The sequence below is a fragment of the Nelumbo nucifera genome, chromosome 6, assembly GCF_055504915.1.
Source record: "Nelumbo nucifera cultivar China Antique chromosome 6, China Antique-T2T, whole genome shotgun sequence".
Lineage (NCBI taxonomy): Eukaryota > Viridiplantae > Streptophyta > Magnoliopsida > Proteales > Nelumbonaceae > Nelumbo > Nelumbo nucifera.
In genome coordinates this window covers 12,040,733-12,059,555 of record NC_142654.1, presented here as the reverse complement: position 1 = coordinate 12,059,555, position 18,823 = coordinate 12,040,733, and the positions used below count along the sequence as shown (strand labels likewise).

The following is an 18,823-nucleotide window of genomic DNA, read 5'->3' as shown; positions in this document are numbered from 1 at the left end:
GTAGAGTTGGAAATGAATTGCTTTAATTTGAATATTGAAATTTGCACCTGATTCGTTTAACTTGGATATAGATATTTAGTTAGCCATAATTGGATCAAATTGGATTTGAAAATGTGATCTTTTTATTGAGCACATATATATATATATATGCTACCATAACGCTTCCTCTGACCATCTATTGATTTTCAAATAAAATCTTAACCCTAAATTTATAAATCCTAACCCTAAATCTTAAACTCTAAAACCTTAAAATTTTAAACCCTTACCTTCGACTAGGTAGAGCCAGATTTGATCATATACACATGAAGAGCGCCCTTTTAGAATCTTGAAATAAAGTTTTTAGACATAAGTGGGATTTTGAATATGCTTACATTGGTTATTGAATCGGATATGAAATCTCTTGCGATTTTACTAGATCGGATCCATAATTATGTAAATTTGACTTGAGTTGAGGAGTAAAATCTCAATTTCAAACTAATCCAAGTCTTACCTAAGCCTAACCCAGCAACAGAGCAACAGAGGCAACATGAGCGCCTACCCTAATACATGTGATGTAGGCGTACATGGCCTTGGCCAATAGCGGGCTTCCACACGTTTGACGGCGGCGCTCAGAGCGGGCCCAATCAGGGCACGTGTAGAGTAGAGGTCGGTGTGAAAATCGGAACCAATGGTGCAGCTGCATTTGGTGACCCCGGATGACCATGCCCCCTGTGTATGGACTGCATCTTGATCGTCCGAACCCATTTACCTCTAAGTGGCCTCAAGTATAAATAGGGGGCAACCCCCTCAAGGTAAACACCTAGAACCCAGAATCAAGAATTTGGACTTGAGAACTCTTAATTTCGTTTGTGACATCGTCTGAATGTTCATACCTCAAGCCTCATCTACCTCACATTACCTTTGAACTAACTTGACTGTCGGAATCTCTGCCTTGAATACCAACCCAGAGCCTCTGATGTCACTCTCTTGTTTGCTCTTCACAGGCCCGGCGTACTAGCCTTTGACCACTTTAGGCCTCAGACTATTAAGTCACACCTCGACCGGCAGCAACATAAATTAACGAAAAAGAAAACATTAATTGTTGAAAGGATGTATTCCACAGGCGTGGCCGGCTAAACTTCATTTTCTTGTAGTAGTGTAATTCATCCTAGCAATACTTCTCTTCAAAGGGGGGTTATATATATGAGGTGGTGTCCATGCATATTAAAACTGACTAGCTTGCCTAACTGTGCCATGCATTGACCATGTACTACTCTAGTACCTATGGTATCCCTCTATTTTATGAGACGCGTTAAGAGATTCAAATCTATGAAAAGGCAGGCTCTCCGCGTTGTGAATGCCACTAAACCACTGACCACCTAAATCAGTCTAAGTGTATCCCCGGTATATGTCCAAAAACCCTCCATTAAAGCCTAGAGCCCTAGCTAGAGGTGTGGCGGATAACACCTTCGGCTCAGTTTGGAAGGAGTACAAATAGAATAATGCAAAATGATATTATATTGTATATTGTATTATTTTGTATTCCTTCTAAACTGAACCTTCGCTCCTGTGGGCGTGGGGGCAAAATTAAACTGCATTATAGAACACAAAAATAACAAAAATGTATGAAGCAGTATGAGCACACCTTCCTGCAAGTAAATTAATGGAGTAGGACTACTTTTCCTCCCTTTCCCATTGCTAGCTGGCACATGAGAGGGAGGATTTGATGGTTCAAATATTCAATACTCATCCTCCTCTTTGGACGAGAAAACATCTCATGTGGCGTTCAAGTGTAGTTAATGTTGTTTATGATGGTTTAAATGCATGCAATTGCACTCCGCGTCTTTGAAAATGACTAGAGCCGGGGGGGGGGGGGGGGGTGTTTATTAATTATGATGGTCCCATTAGTCTGGTGTCCTGATCATAGGTAAGGAGATCCTCCAGGTCCAAGGTCAACGCATACAGACAAATTAGAATTAAGTTGGTCATTGGTGGAAGTTGGCTTCAATGATTCCATGCATCCAAATTCCAAATTATGTTGGCCAAGTAGGTGGCTACTGGCTATACATCATATGGTAATTAAGTGTATGACCATGTACAATGTACGATAGGTCGGTTGTCTCGATTGGAAACCTGTCCAATGAAAGCTTGCGCTACTAGTGACTCATGCTCATGCTTAATTGGATGTATAGCTTTAGCTTGCGGTGCCACCCCGGCCCCTAACTTTAGTTGATTATTAAGACAGGCTTCACCACAACTACTAACTACTCCGCCACCAATGCAAATCTGTAGTCACACTGTGGCTACCAATAGGTAGATGGAAGATAATAAGGAGTCTGGAACTGGTAACTAAGGCAGTAGGCACCATCGCTGAGCATACTTCGAGTAAGCATGTTAACATGCATGATGCATCTGTCCCTTAAATATCTTCCAGCCCATGTTTTAAAGTTTAAACACAAACACATGTATATATTTTCTAGACAGTCGTCAACAAAATGATGACGTGTTTATTCAGTGTGCTAACCGAGTTTCAATCAGGATCTGCTACCTGTATACCGCTTATTAACTGTAATTAAAGTAAACAGCATTGTAGATAAATAAAACCACATCCTGTTCAAAGATACGTGTATGACTTGGGTTCTTGTGAATTAAGTTGGAGGGAGTTTCGTTGGATCCTCCACATGCGCTCTTCTTTCTTTGAGCCTGAGGGTGGTGTTAATTTGGCTCTAGTGCATGTATGTTGTACTACATGCAGAACAACTTCCCCCCAGGGCACGTGGTTTGCCCCCACATGCATTGTGCTCACAATGAGGAGGGGTCAGGGGTGGATTTCATCTTTTTGCAGTTTTCACTTTACATTTTAGTTTTAGTTGGCTGGGATTTGGGCCAGCTGAACCCAGACCAAGAGTTAGGATTCTTAATTTAATTACCTCGTAACCTGGACCAAAAGTAAAGCCTAAACAGGCTACTCCAGCAAGCTCATTCCAAACTGAACCTTAACTCAGTTCAAGGTAGGAGAGTTAATTTGAGTTTGAGAGCAGACCTGGCTGTTCTATTTAATTTGACTATTATTAAGAGGGGGGAGTACCTGTTCTACAACATGCATGGGTTGTTGTTTTTGTTTTTGTAAACAAAAAAATAATTGCCACATCATAAAAAACAATACTCTTTTACTGATGTGGCAGTTTTTGTTTTCAACAACATTACCGATACACCTTGTAATTTTTTCTTATAAAAGCTTGTTTTAATACATATTACATGATTTGCGGTGAAAGACATGGGTCCATGGTTGTTTATTTCACAAGTTACTCCTATGTATCGCATCATATCAATATTTTATAGAGAAATAATGTTTGGTCATAAAGAAGGGAGTACAATTTTAATTAGGTTGTCTGATATTTCATTTGATTATCTCAGATTTGGATGATTGGATTTAAATAATTAATTAATAATTTGATTAGATTTAAATTTTGGAATCTGTATTTATATCATCAGATTGGATTCAATTAATTCATTATATATAAAAGTTGAAAAATAATTAACTTTTATTTTTATTTTTTGTATTTTAAAAGATTAAAGCAGAGTCAAAGTAAATTTGAATCTGATCCGAGTTCACTTAGATTTGAATTTGAATTCAAGGTCTTCAAATTCAATTGGATTTCAAATCGAATTTGGATGTAATTTTTCAATAATCGGATCAGATTTGGATTTTGCTGGATCCGATCTGAAACTAATCTGAATACAACCCTAATTCCAACAACCTGTCTTTTTTTCTCGAATAAACAAAGTTGACCTAACGGAGTGGTTTCTTGTGAGTGCATGAATGCCCTATGCACTTAAAATTTATAGTGAGAATGACAGTTCAGCCCAGGGTCAAAACTTATAGGCCCAAAGTACTGTTAGGGTAGATGCCAATTTACAGGTGGACATTGACGTATAAAGTGTGAGAATAGAAATCAGAAATCTGCATTAAACCTGTCCATACTTTTCCGAAATTTATATGGCTGAAGAAATTCTCATAAAACAGTAAGATATATGAAAAGAGTTTCAAGTATCACCGTATAATAAGTCATTATCATTTCAATAGGATAAATGATTGAGTTATTAAGGTTTAATAGATTATCCATGGCCTTTCACTTTTTCAGGACATTGTTTGATAAAAAGATTAGATTGCATCGTAACTATGAATGGACAGGTTCAATCTATTAAATAAAGCTTGGAAGGTGTTACTCATGATTAATAGATCCCATGTCAATAATGGTTGATTAATAGATCCTATGTTCATTCGTGGTTCTCCGGTTGATGTTGTTTATGGTGAGATTCGTTTGTTGTTCTTTTGACAATAACACTCTTTTGAAATCATCTTCTATCAATTTCGCTCGTCCTTTGTGGTGGATTGGAGATGTACTTGTTTTCCTCTCTTTTGTTGGTGATTTGACTTCACCGTTTCTCGGTTGTAGAAGATCTTTTGATTCTCCTTCATCCATTGCTATATTATTCTCTTGAGAAATTGTTTCTAAGTTTTCTAATTGGCTTTGTCGACTTTTTTTTTTTTTATCAATTTTTTGATTGAATGAAATATGATGTCTTTTGATGATTTCAAAAAAAAAAAAAATCACAATTGAAAAACTTTTGTTAGATTTTTTGCTTTGTGTGGATATTCTTGGTTAATTACTATTTATTCACAATTGAACCTCCAAGGATCAACTGACAGCAAGGTTCCAATAGAGGAATTTATATTATTCTATTATATTTTAATTGTTCTAGATTTTGTGCAATACCATGGGTGTGATCTTGGTCATTCATTCTTTATTTTATTTCTTATGCTACTTATTTTAAAGAAAGCGCTAGAATCTTACAACTTTTGGTTTAGAGCTTTATTTTAGATTGATCCTGTATCTGTCGGTTCAGTGCTAAATGTAGAGAAAGGGAGAGTATTTATTTTAGGTTTTATCAGAATTCATAAATTAATTCCTCAAATATATTTATCCCAACCCTCCAATAAACAGCATTCCCCCGTGAATTAGAAATATTTCCTTCTTAATTGACATTTTGTATTTGAAAGTAGACAAAACAATTAACCCTATATTTTATGAGTCCAGATCTCCTATACATTCATCCCTATACATCTTTTTGTACAGCAAATCAAAGGGTGCCATGTCAGCACTTTCTCATGCATAAATCTAACATGTGTGAGTGATATTAATGCATAGATGTTTCAAACCTCCTCCTATCACATTTTTTTATATATTAAAAATGACAGTAAATTTTAAATAAAATAAAAAACAAAGGTTAAGGGATTTATTCTTCTCCTCTTCTTCAAATCTTTCTCCAACTAACTGAATAACTCTACCAGAAAGAAAAAGAGGGGATAACGCTTCAGACTTCAGAGAACTGAATGCCTGAGATGATTATCACATTGTTTGCTCAATTTTGTTAAATATCGACAAAACTCCACCAGGATCAACGTTCAAGGTATTGAACTGATCTTCTCTATTGATTTCAATAAAAAATTGAAAATACAGAGCATCTATCACCACTCATAGTTTTTGTTAATCAGACTCAACAACCAATGATTTTCACAATAAAAAGGATTTGCAATTCAAATAAACTATAGCTGATTGTTTCAATATATTTTTTTTTGAACTCTTATCCCCTGTTTTTTTTTTGGTAGGGTTATTCAGTTAGTTGGAGAATATTTGAGAAAAGAGAGTAGAATAAATCCTTAACCCCTGTTTTTTATTTGATTTAAAATTTACTGTCATTTTTAATATATAAAAAATGTGACAAGAAAAGGTTTGAAATGTCTGTGTATTAATATCACTCACACATGCATGAGAGATGATAACTTCGCATTATCTCCATTCGTATTGAAAAGGACTGGTCTTTGAGTCAGTATGATAGGGCCACGGAGGCGCAATGTTGGGGATATCTCAAAGACGAAGGTCAAGAAGAGTGACGATTTGGAAATTTTGGCGTGGAGTCTGATAGACTTCAAGGTCGGCCATTTAGAATTACACCATCTTTCAATGGATTCACACCAGCTGCGACGACCATGTCCAATATTAAAGAGTTTGCGTCAGTTTTACTTTTTTTTTTTTCACTCCCCTTAGTCAAATACACCCACAATTAAAAAATTAAAGAAAATATCTCCATCCAACTTCCGTTTTTTCGGGTGGATGAAACTTGAAAGTGACATGCTTCCTTCTGTTTTAAAAAGAAATTGAATATTGGATGGAGTGATTTAACATATATACGGTAGAAATATGTATTTCGTATCCATGAAATAAGTAAATAAAATTTTTGAAGTACGGACAGACCCAATGCAAATATCTGATTTCTACTTTATAGCTATAAACATTCAAAAGGTAAAAAATTCACACTCTATGCACCTATATTCGTTAAATTGGCATTAATTCCAACACCTACCCCAAATATACTTTGAGCCTATAAATTTTGACTCTGAGCTGAACTGTCGTTCTCCCTAAAATTTTATAGCATTGGAAAGTTACCGAGTACAAATATGCTGTAGAAGTTTCAGTAGAAAAATTGGACAAGACCAGCCACAGGGGAGTACACTTGGCGCCATGCCATGGGAAGGTAAGGTTTTTAAAACCGACCTGGAGAACGAACTGGTCAGGGGTCTGGTTCCTGGGTCAAACGGTCTGATTGTTCGAACCGAATGGTCAACTTGTTATGACAAAAAATAAAAAAATTAATAAAAAACGGTCAAAACCGTTCAAACGATTAACTGCCCAAATCAGCAAATTAACAGTTTTTGGAAAAAATCCGATTTTGAAGAAAAATGGAACCAATCACCTAACCAGTTCCTGGTTTTTCTGGTCTGACCATCCAGTCCAGTCCAGTTTTGAAAACCATGTGGGATGGTGTAATTGTATTGAGAACAGATTTGATTGCTGCTAGCTAGCTGAAACACCAGTAGCAAAACAATATGCTGAAATGCTGTGATTGGCGCAGCATCTTAGGGGGGAATTTTGGTAATCAACATGTGTAGGTGTATTGACCCCACATGCCCTAAACATGCATTATCATGCATTATGCTTCAGCACAGTATATATATATATATATATGCTGCTAAAACTTCAACATATATAGCAGATCACATTGCTCAATTGTATTCTATTCCAGGGTGGAAGCCTAATTTCTTTTATGTAGTTATGGGCCTACCACTGTTAATCTATCTATACTTCTATACTATATAAAGCGATTAGATCTTACATCAGAAGCCCTCCCTTCTTCAATTCCCCCTTCTTTTTTTTTTTTTCCTTAAACCTCTCTCCTTTCTCCCTTACCCCTTCCTAACCCTTTCATGTAGCCACGTGGCAGCCCTCTCTTCTTCATTAGATTTGCACTCCATCTTTCTCTCTCTCTCTCTCTCTCATGTTACCAATCGACTCAACCCTCTCCTAAAATTTTTCCTAAACAATCTCTCCCATCTAAAATTCCTCCTAAAACACCTCTTAATCTGTATTATAAACCATTTAAAAACAAAAAATGTGGGTAAATTAATTTGTGAAACATTTTTTATATTTTCAATAATTACTTATATTATTGAATATTGTTTAGTAAATATCAACACCTAAACTATAATTTTGGTAAATTGAAATATTTAATTACTAAGAAATACTTGCTGAAAATTACTGATTTTGGTAATTTAATTTCAGATTTTTTTTTGGAAATTAATTACTAAAATCAATAGTTACTAAAAAAACTAATAATTAATTAAAATATTAAGGAATACAAATTTAATAATTAAAAATTGTCAGTAATTTTAGCAATAAGTAGTTATTGATATTTTCAGTAATTTTGGTCAATTTGTTAATATTTAATGATATTATCAAACAATAATTGAAAATTTTCAGTAATTTTTTAGTGGAAAATTAATTTTAATAAATGTAAATTTATTTTTATATTTTCAGTAATTTTGATATTTACTATAATTTTTTAGCAATAATTAGTGATTTTGTTATTTTAGTGAAGCTTATATTATAAAACCTCCAAATTTTCAAATAAATAATTAGAAAACTTTAATTTCCATAAGTATTGGATACTACATTTATAACTACCATAATTTATGAAACTATATTTACGGGTTTGGGGGGGTGTTATGGGTTTAGGGGACGACCCCCAGGGTAGTAGGATGACAATGGGCAGGTCTGGGGTGGAGATCATACTCCCCATCCCGACCTCGAGTTTTAAATAAATCATTGTCAAAAATTTTAGCCAGCATCCCCGATCCTTGATAGAGAGGGCTTCCCCATCTAGGACCTGAATCCTTGAATTTTTTCATTAAAAGTTTATTTTTAGAAAGGTATTTATTTAAAATAAAGGAAAAATTAAAATGCAAATAATATTTTAAATATATTTTGATATATATAATATAAATAATATTATAAATAACATAAATAATATAATATATTTAATATATATACACATCAGAGGTGACAACCTTGCACCAAGGTTTTAAAAAGCTAAAGGCATAGGTAAGGCATAATGGCCAAAAAAAGGTGAGGCATAAGCCTTAAGGCATTGCATGGTGTAAGCCTCAAAGTTCAAGGAAAAGTTGGTTAAAGTTTGTAAATTGATAAAAATAGCATATAATATATCAAATTAAAATGATATAAGGTACACATATCGATAAACTAGGAGTTTATAAGCAATAAGTTTTGCCATTTAAGCATTAAATAAAGTAATAACTATTTGATCAACAATTATAAACATTTTGATTTCACGTACAAAACCCAATTTAGAAGAAAGGAAATATGTAAAGAATTACCCATATAATTGATATTAAATTTATGGTCATCCAATAGTTTAGAAGAAAGGAAACAACTTAGTTGATTTGATCTATGCAAATAATAATAATAATAATAATAATAATAATAATAATAATAATAATAATAATAATAATAATAATAATAATAATAATAAAAATAAATCTATTATTATTATTTTGGTTGTTGTTGTTATTATTATTAAAAAGAAAAAATGATCCATTAGGAGAAGAAATGAGAAAAATAACAAACTTGTGACATTACATTTAGAATATTAAGAAAAATCTCACTTGATTTATCCAAAAGAAGCTAAGAACTTGATTAGTATTTTTGCACTGCACTCTCTTAAAACACTAATAAAAACTAATAGAAATTGATTTGCCTTATTGGTTTTTAGTTTTTAATTTTTAATTTGGCCCATAATTATTGAAATGTTTTTTTATATGTCTTAAATTATAAAAATACATATTTTCTTGCATTAAATCACTAACGGTCATTCCGATTCTGGATGTTTGGTCGACCAGAATGGGAATGAGGAATCAGAATGCCATTCCCCATTCCCCCATATGGGAGAATGGCCATTCCCGACCCCCTCCCCTAGAATGTGATTCCCATTCCGCTATTAGTTTCCATTTTTTTTCTTTTTGGACAAAAAACCCGTCCAATCCAACCTGTGATTGAGTTGTGTTGAAAAGGACGAATCCCATGCTGTTGCCGTTACTGCTGTCAACCCCATCTCCGGTGAGGAGGTTGATCTCTTCTCTCTTTCCTCTCACTTCTTCTTCTTCTTCTTTTGACATTCCCTCCCTTTGTTCTGTCCTTTCCGATGCAATGGTCGTTGTAGCGGCAGGTTGGACCGAAACCCTTCTCTTTTGATCTCTCTTCCCCCATTTTTCTTTTTCATTCTCCTATTTCCCCTATTTTTTTCCTGATTTCCTTATCATTCCTATCACTCTTTCGACGAGCAAAGCACAACATTTACAGATACTTGTTCATTGTCTTCCCCAACGAGACGACAATCCAGTAGTGGCGTGAATCCAGTTTTCTTGCATATATTCAACGATTTTTCAATGTTTTTGGGTTTATTCTCGTCTACCATCGGTTTCGTCAATTTTCAAGGACTCCCCAGTTCTTGTTCTTTGTCACATGTTAAGAAAAATCGCTCGAGAGAATCCATCTTTCTTCCAGATTTCAAGCAGAGTCCACGCTAGTGAGGTTGTCTTCTCCTGTGAATCGCCCCCGTCCACATTTCTGATCATCATTGTGGCTCACAACAAACAACCTAAGGTGAAAAATCAACAGAAACTCGTCCTTATTGCATCGATCAAGTCCAGGTCAAATCCCAACTCAGGTAAACATGACTTTCACTCCATTTTACTTTGATTTTTTTTTTAAATTTGCTGCAAAATTATTGTAGTTTCTACATTTTTCTACAAAATTTCTGCATTTTTTGGTATTTTCATGCATTTTCTGCTTTTTTATTTTTATTAGGGGCAAAATTGGAAATCATGGCTGATTCCGATTCCAGCCTCTTGATGAAGCAAACAACATCAATCATAATCCGATTCTGATTCCTGTTTGAACCAAACAGGTAGGGGGAATAGGCCATTCTGATTCCGATTCCGAGAGATTCCCATTCCGATTCCAATCACAAACCAAACGGACCCTAAATAATCATTAACACTTGAGGCTCACTCCTTTTTACGCCTTAGACTATACCTCACGTTTTGAGGTTTGAGATTTACACCCCATTTTGACAAAGGTTTAGACCCTACATCAAAATTATGAGACTTAAACCTTAAGGCAAAATCTGTGTGCTTCATCAAAGCTTTTAACATAATAGCTAGATTTGCCACAAGTAAAGTTGGTGAACTAATTACTTTTTATCCCTTCAAAGCCAATAAAGTTGGTGATATAGTGAGTTGGGCCACCATGTGCCTTGAAGCTATAGCAACCCCCAACTTTGGATGGATATCCTTAATCTTTGGACAGTAGCCTCCCCCACACCACATATATAATATTTTCATCATCTTTAGTTTAATTTATTAATGGTATTCAGTATCTCTATCCGATCCGAGTCTCATCGAAAATCTGAGATCCCATGTACATACCCCTGTTTCCATCCTCAATGGTCCATGAAAACTGGGTCTGTTTACTTGACTAAAAAAGAACTTATCAAAAAAAAGGGTTTGTTTACTTCCAAAAATAAACCGGGTCTGTTTTAGCCATTCTATTTCAGGGTTAGTTAGCAAAGTGATCTATTCAACCAACATATGCTGGGAAAAATTACATCAGCTATATATACTATTTTCATAACGGTAGTAAACAAGTCAAATTAAAGGCAAATTTTGGTTGCTTTCATTTTTGAAATGTTTAATCAGTAATAAAAGATTTTCAGAAGAGAAATTAATTTTAATATTCATATATATTATGAGTATTAATAGGTATCCGTGGGAGAATATATTAATCCTAATGGTTAGGAATTTTCTTTTGACACACAAAAAATCTTTTCCAATGATGTATAAGTTAGTCAATTTTCTCACGCAATGTTTTATTTCCTCTGTTTGTTGGTTTTTTTTTTTTTTTTTTTGGTTGGTTGGAGGCTGGGCAAGTCGGTCGTGTCTTGGGCTTCTTGTTAATGGAATACAAATAATTAATTAGCCAACGACATTAAAACCCACGTCCGTGCAGTCCACGGACGTGTCTCAGTTCTCATTATAAATAGACGTAGAATTAGAGAGGTTCCTCAGACTTGGTACTGGTTTGCTTGTGTTAATTTGTTTGGTATCGTTTACGTTCTTTGCTAGCTGTCTTTTATTTCTATCAAAATGGAGTCGGGTGGCATTGTTGAGTCTATTGGGAATAAGACGATCTTAGTCACTGGTGCTACTGGTTTTGTAGCCAAGCGTACGACTCACTGATATTCTTTAATCAATCTCTGTCCTTAATTTCTTCCATTCATAAAGCCTTCTTTATGAATTCTTTTTTATCTTAATTCAGCGGGGCTAACTTAATTTGCTTCTGGGGATGCAGTTTTCGTGGAGAAAGTTCTCAGAGTTCAGCCCAATGTAAAGAAGCTCTATCTTCTTTTAAGAGCTCCTGATACCAAGTCAGCCACACAAAGGCTACATAACGAGGTTTGCAGAATTTTTCTCTGAATCAAGTAGTAGAGAACTTTTAAGAAGTGCTTTAGTTGGAGGTTCCATGTCAATTATTATATTCCAACTACTAGCTAGAGTAAGATAAATTGTTTTTCTTTTTTGTTTTAATAATATATAGGTGATAGAAAAGGAGGTTTTTAGGGTCCTAAGACAGAAACATGGTGCTGGTTTTGATTCCTTCATATCGGAAAAGGTGACTCCGGTGCCGGGGGATATTAGTTGTGAGAACCTGGGAGTAGAAGACTGTGATTTGAGGGATGAAATGTGGAGAGAAATTGACATTGTTGTGAATATGGCTGCAACAGTTAACTTTGATGAAAGGTATATTAATTATATATATATATATATATATATCCATGGGACATCGATCCCTTCTCTCTCTCTCTAATTAATACATACACTGATCCGGGAAAATTTGCAGATATGATGATGCGTTGTATACCAATACCTTGGGAGTGAAGCATGTTCTGAACTTTGCAAAGAAATGTGCTAAGTTGCAGATGTTTGTGCATGTATCCACGGGTGAGAACACAGATTTTTTGGTTTTGACTTTAGCTTCTCTATCCAACTCAATGCACAAGATTTCAATAGGGTCTTTTGTAGTACAAATAAATATATAATTGGGTCCCCCTTATACTGATAGATAGGATATGGTGATTTAATTTCAGCGTACGTGGCCGGACAGCAAGAAGGAGTGATAATGGAGAAACCATACCGAATGGGAGAAACACTCAACGGAACTCCCGGGCTGGACATCGAACAAGAGCTGAAAGTGGCAGAGGAAAGATCGAAAGAAGTGCAGGATTTGGGGTTTACAAAAAAACAAGAAAGAATTGCCATGAAAGAACTGGGATTGACAAGGTACGTAATTAACACCTCCTATAACTAACTAATATATACATATATGTCATGGATATCATCATGCATGGTCTTATCATTTAAGAGACGGTCCTCTTTGGTCTTTTTCAAATTGAATTGAAGGCCCTTCAGTACTCCTCCTAAGAAAACCCCACAAGTATTAATGGTTTTTTTGGCATTGAATTTCTGTTTCTGCTCCACGTGATCGTCGAGCTCAGGAAAGGCGATTCAAACTTTAATAATCGTACACTATTTTGTATGGTTGTTAACAAGAAATTAAACTGCATTCTGTATAGAGCATAGACAATCGAACCACCGTAGACCCGGTTTAGTTCATATCGATTTGACAAAGTTAATCCAGTCCAATAATCAACCCGGGTCACCAAGCAATAATTAAATTTAAGAAAAACAATTATAGTGGCTTAGCTGGCTGCCTTGGATGATGTGGCATGGAATTTCAGAAAACTCTCCACTTAATAATTAGAAAATACAAATAATAGATATTTGGCAATTAACAAGCTGAGGGGGCTCTCTCCCTCTACCAACATTTCCCCCCTTAATTTGCCCTTTCAATATCTTCTCGGGGGTAGTCTGTCTCTTTGACCACTGCCATTGTGTAAGAACTACACCGTGCACTAGGAACATCTCCCATGAATAATAACAAATAAGTACAGGAGATGTTCTCAATGCATGATAGGATGTGCGTGTGAGGAGCAGATCCGGTCTCCTTGAGAGATGGTACTTACCGCAGCCCCTCTAAGGACTCTAGCTGATTTACATGAGTCCAGATCTGCTCCTCACAGAGTGTAGCTCACAGTCCCATCTCACTCTGTATTGAGAACATCTTCCCATATTCTCAATACGCGTTGGGATAGATGGGGCTGTAAAGTCAGTGTGAGGTGCAGATCCTGATTTGATTTACACTTCTTCAGTTCAGCCGCTTTCTGAGACATGTGTCCGATTGGATGGTGGGGCAATCCTTTCCTAAAATCTTTTAAATCGCCTTCTTGATTTTAGACTTAGGCCATATTCGTTTTTTGGTAAGTTACTTACCTGGGTAAGTTTTTTTGGGGAAATACTTACTCGGGTAAGTGCATTTATCCATGTTCTTTTATTTCTCATGTAAATAAGGCAATGACCATTTTAGTCATAAAAATCCATTATTAAAAGGGGCATTCCTGTCCCATTCAAGTGTTGACAACTTTCCCCCTATGTGGGAAAGTTATTTACCCACCTAGGAGATGGGTATCACTTACCCAGGTACATGGTACCCAGGAAAATAAATTTTCCTTGGTCCCCACATAAATCTCAAAAAAGAACATGAGATTCTTGGTCAATGGGAATTAAAATCCCATTGACCAACTTTCCCCCCTCTCAAAATCCGAAAAATGAACACCCCCTTAGAGCCATCATTCTCTCCACCATTCCCTTACATTTTGATTTGGGTATATGTATGTATATATATATAGTTAAAAATCCAAAAGGGGCTTTTCTCCAATCCAATGTGGATGTTGGATAAGGATATAATCCTGTTCTATCCTCATGGCTATGTGGTTCATTTATTGCTGTAATTAATGGCAATATCCATATTTAGGGCTGTTCATAAGAAGGCCCAACCCGACCAAACCGACCAATCCGAGTTGGCCGGGTTTTTATAAGCACCGGTCTGTTTCGGGTTGTATAAATTCATAAACTGATGGTTTGGGTCGATTTCGGTTTTCTTGTGTGAAAATCGAAACCGATCCGAACCGAACCGACTTAGTTCCTACTTAACTAAGTTGCCTTTATCCTAATTCCCAATTACAACCTAACCTAGTCTTATAGTTCCTATTTAACTAAGTTGTCTCTATCCTAGTTTCTATAGTCTTTTACACCAAATAGGCAATTACAATTAGAATTAGGTGTCTTTTTTTACTTAGATTAGAACTTAGAAAGTTTCTTGAAATATACAAATTTCAACATTTTTTCTATAAAAGAGTTTGACTTTCTATTTTCTTGATAACTTTTGTCTTCTATTCTAATTCTAACTTTTTAAATATATTTTCAGAAAATATCTTAAAAACTTCAGTTTTCAGTTTTCAGTTTTTAGAATAGATATTTCCTTCTAGGCTTCTATGTCCTTTTTGTACAGAAACAAAACCGAAACTGACCCAAACCGACTCAAACCGACCTGGTCGGTTTTGCTTAACACTGGGTCGGTTTCGGTTTCCATCTCAGATAACCCGACCAGGTTGGGTCGATTGGGAAAACCCCAATAAACCGACCCAACCCAACCCATGAACAGCCTTATCCATATCAAGCTTGTGATGAGATGCATATTGGGTGGAGGGAAGACCCGTGTTCGAACATTCTTTACAGCCTTAGTGGGAATATCTCTTTACTAATGTGTTTTATTTCATAGGAAGGTATTTCCAATACAAGTCTATAAAGGCTGCTCGATTGGGCCTTGTATTGACTGAACCCGATCTCTAATTAAACATTATTTTGATATGTTGTTATTATCTCTCAAGTTTTTTTTTTTTTTGAACCACACAATTTAAAAGAGTGTTTTTCTTTCATTTTTTTTTTGAAACATGATGTATGAACATTGATTTGTATGATTCATGTGTTTTTTTTTGGTATTTAATTCAAGGCACTAAGTTTTTAACATCTTAGGAAATCGGGGGATTCAAATCTGCATCTCTGTTAGGACTACACAACTAACACGCATTTATTAATTATTATTTATTTTGATAGTACACATCATCATATAGATACATAAAGACTAGACAGCTATATTGGTGCATGGCACACATCATATAACTGTTATGTCATGCTTGCATCAGTGAACCATGTTTTCCAGTTGAGAAGGCAATAAAAAATTATTTTGAAATTTGCTTTTTCCAGAAAGCTGGTTTGGTCGTGATTCGCGAACCAAAAGCTAACTAAGACTAAGTTCAATTGGGTGGTTCAAACCATCAGCCCTACCAAAGCTGGGAAGTGGACAGATCTGTTCAGTTTACAGAATTGACCATCCAATTTGTTTAGGGTTTTAAAATATTGCTTTTAACATGGTTTTAACTATCAACTTAAACTAGCAGAAATCTGAAAAAAATGAATATATATATATATAAATAATAGCTACAAGGTTTAATTTGAATTTTAGATTTGTTGTAATGGAAGATGATCAAGTATAGTTAGGTCTGGAATTATTTTACTTGTAAGTCTTCCCAATATTTTTTGCATTTATTAAAACAAACAATTTGATATATATATATATATATATATATATATATATATATATATATATATATAATGTTAACCAGGTCTGAAGTCTTGGCTTTTAATTTGTTGATAATTAATTTCCTTTAATTACTTTGGATAATGAAGGGCAAGATTGTATGGTTGGCCAAATACCTACACTTTCACAAAGGCTATGGGAGAGATGCTTATTGGGAACTTGAGAGAAAACATGCCTGTTGTTATCATACGCCCAACCATGATAACAAGCACTTACTATGAACCATTTCCAGGTTGGATTGAAGGCCTCAGGTAATTCACTTAAAATTCATAATCTCTCTCTCATCCTCTCTAATACACCACTTTGTCTCTTAAATACAAACAGATCTATATATAGATTCAGTGGTTTTGTATATTTTACTTAGTCTTCTAAAATAAACTGATTTTTCATATTCCTATATATATGAACTTCAGCGCTCATCAAAATTCATTTTGTTGACTACAGAACCATCGATAGCTTGGCACTGGGTTATGGTAAAGGAAAGCTTACTTTCTTCCTTGGAAATCCTAAGATGATCATTGATTTGGTAAGTTAATTCTCACTATATCAACCATGACTAAATATCCAGTATTGAATAGCCATATATGCATATATGTGCTTCAGATGTTTTTTTTTTTAATACCCAAATATTGTGATCTATGTGCTTAATGCATCCAATTGATACTCTCTTAACCTAACCCCCCCATCTTACTTCATGTCTACAACCCAGTTCATTCATTCAGTTACCTCTATACATTTTTCTTAAGGCTGTATTTGGTTTGAAAGAACAGGTATGGAAACCTTTGCAAGGTTTGTACAGGTTTGCATACATTTTCTTTCAAACCAAACACAGTCTTAAGTGATCATACTAGAGATATAGAAGAGAGAGAGATGGTGGTAAGTTCATTTAAGCATGCATATGTAGTACAAATAGGCTTGTTGTCTTGATACAAAACTTGATTGATATCACAGATACCTGGAGATATGGTGGTAAATTCTATTATTGTGGCCATGGTTGCTCATCTCAATCAACCTTGTGAGCATATCTACCATGTGGGATCCTCTGTCAGCCAACCCCTACAAGTTACCTTCGTTCAGGAGATTGGATATCATTACTTCGCTATGAATCCATGCATGGATAAAGATGAAAATCCCATCAAGGTTGGAAAGGTTGCAATATTCAGCAATATGGATGACTTCCGTAGATACATGCTCATTCGTTACTTGATCCCTTTAAAGGTTTGCTTTATGCATATATAGCTTTTATTTATTTATTTGTTTCATTCTTTTGTTGAATGATACTTTAGCTTTGGACATTGTGTATCTAGAAACTTTTTATCACCCTAACTCCTAAAATAACAATCTATTGAAGGCATTCCTATTAATACAGTAATAAGGGTTTTCCTCATCTAGAAGAAGTAAAAAAAATAGTTGAGAAGTTAAGTTTAATTATGTGTCCTCTTTTTTCCTCTTTCTTTTCACCATTGTTGATCCTTTTATTTTTCTTGTCTATTTGCTTTCAGGGATTACAATTGTTAAATGTAGTATGTTGTCAATATTTCGAAGGAGCCTATGGTGATCTCAAGCGAAAGATCAGCTTTGTATTACGATTGTTGGAACTTTACGAACCATACTTGTTCTTTAAAGGAGTGTATGTATTTCTTCTTCTTCTTTTTTTTTTTGTGCTTATAAATGATCATCTAATATGTTTTGGGATCTCATTTTAAACGTATAATTTCATTAGTTGATTTATTAGGGGAACAAGTCAGACCAGATTGAATCAGATTGAGGTCAACCCTAGCCCAACCTCAAATGTTGAAACCCCCAACATTAACCTTAATGCAACCTGATGGTATGGGCTTTAAATTGGCTTTATATTTTTCAATACTAACCATATTATCAAACCAATTCAACCCAACCTGGCTTTTTTGGATTTGGTTTGGGCTATCCCGACCCATGTTGCACCCCTATGATTTTTTTTTTACATAAAAATCTTTAGAATTTCTATTAACTCCGAGCTTTCTTGTGTATGCATAGCTTTGATGATTTGAACACAGAAATGTTGCGCAAAGCAACTCTGAAGAACGAGGTAGAAGCGAGTATGTTTTGCTTTGATCCCAAGCATATCAATTGGGCCAACTACTTCATGAACACTCACCTCCCTGGTCTTGTAAAATACGTCTTCCGGTCACAATAAATAAGTCTATGCCTGTACTGAGGTAGCTCTTTGTATTTCTCTCCAGCCATCCTGTTTATTATATCAAAAATGTATTTTTTTTTCATAATAATTAGTCACTTAGTTGATGTAAGGTTTAAAACATATAGCTCCATGCATGTTTTGGAGACGTCATTAATGTTGTTGCATGCAAAAACCGAATCGAACTGTCAAAGAAGCAAGTTTTTGTTTGGATGGGTGGTTTCTAACATTCTATTGAGTTTGGTCTGCCTGATAGAAACCGAATCGAACTGATTATATGGTTGTTCTGGTTTTGAGTTTTGTGTTTCGAGCCCACCCGTTGTCATTCTATTTGTATGTCTGTGGTGGACCTAGGAACAACCCGAGAAGCTAAAAACTGATCATCCGAGAGAGACCTTTGGGAGGAAGAGAAGATATAGGATTTTTAATATATAACAGAGGCGAGAACATATAGGCTTTGAGGCATTAGATACTATTTGTACCCATTCAGTAGATGGAATTTCGTTGTTGGATTGCAGGAAAATCTATTCTTAATATATAACAAAGTTTCTCATGAAAAAATGCAACCATAAAG

General features: G+C 35.1%; 1 protein-coding gene across 1 annotated transcript; it reads left to right on the top strand.

Moving 5' to 3' along the window:
• The first annotated feature begins 11,506 nt into the window (after nucleotides 1-11,506).
• On the top strand, nucleotides 11,507-18,476 carry LOC104588145 (alcohol-forming fatty acyl-CoA reductase-like). Its single transcript, XM_010245969.3, has 10 exons — nucleotides 11,507-11,681; nucleotides 11,808-11,911; nucleotides 12,054-12,256; nucleotides 12,357-12,457; nucleotides 12,604-12,796; nucleotides 16,163-16,324; nucleotides 16,518-16,599; nucleotides 17,025-17,291; nucleotides 17,576-17,703; nucleotides 18,090-18,476. The coding sequence occupies exons 1-10, from the start codon at nucleotides 11,603-11,605 to the stop codon at nucleotides 18,247-18,249; spliced, it is 1,479 nt and encodes a 492-aa protein (XP_010244271.1). The 5' UTR covers nucleotides 11,507-11,602; the 3' UTR covers nucleotides 18,250-18,476.
• The last annotated feature ends 347 nt before the right edge of the window (nucleotides 18,477-18,823 follow it).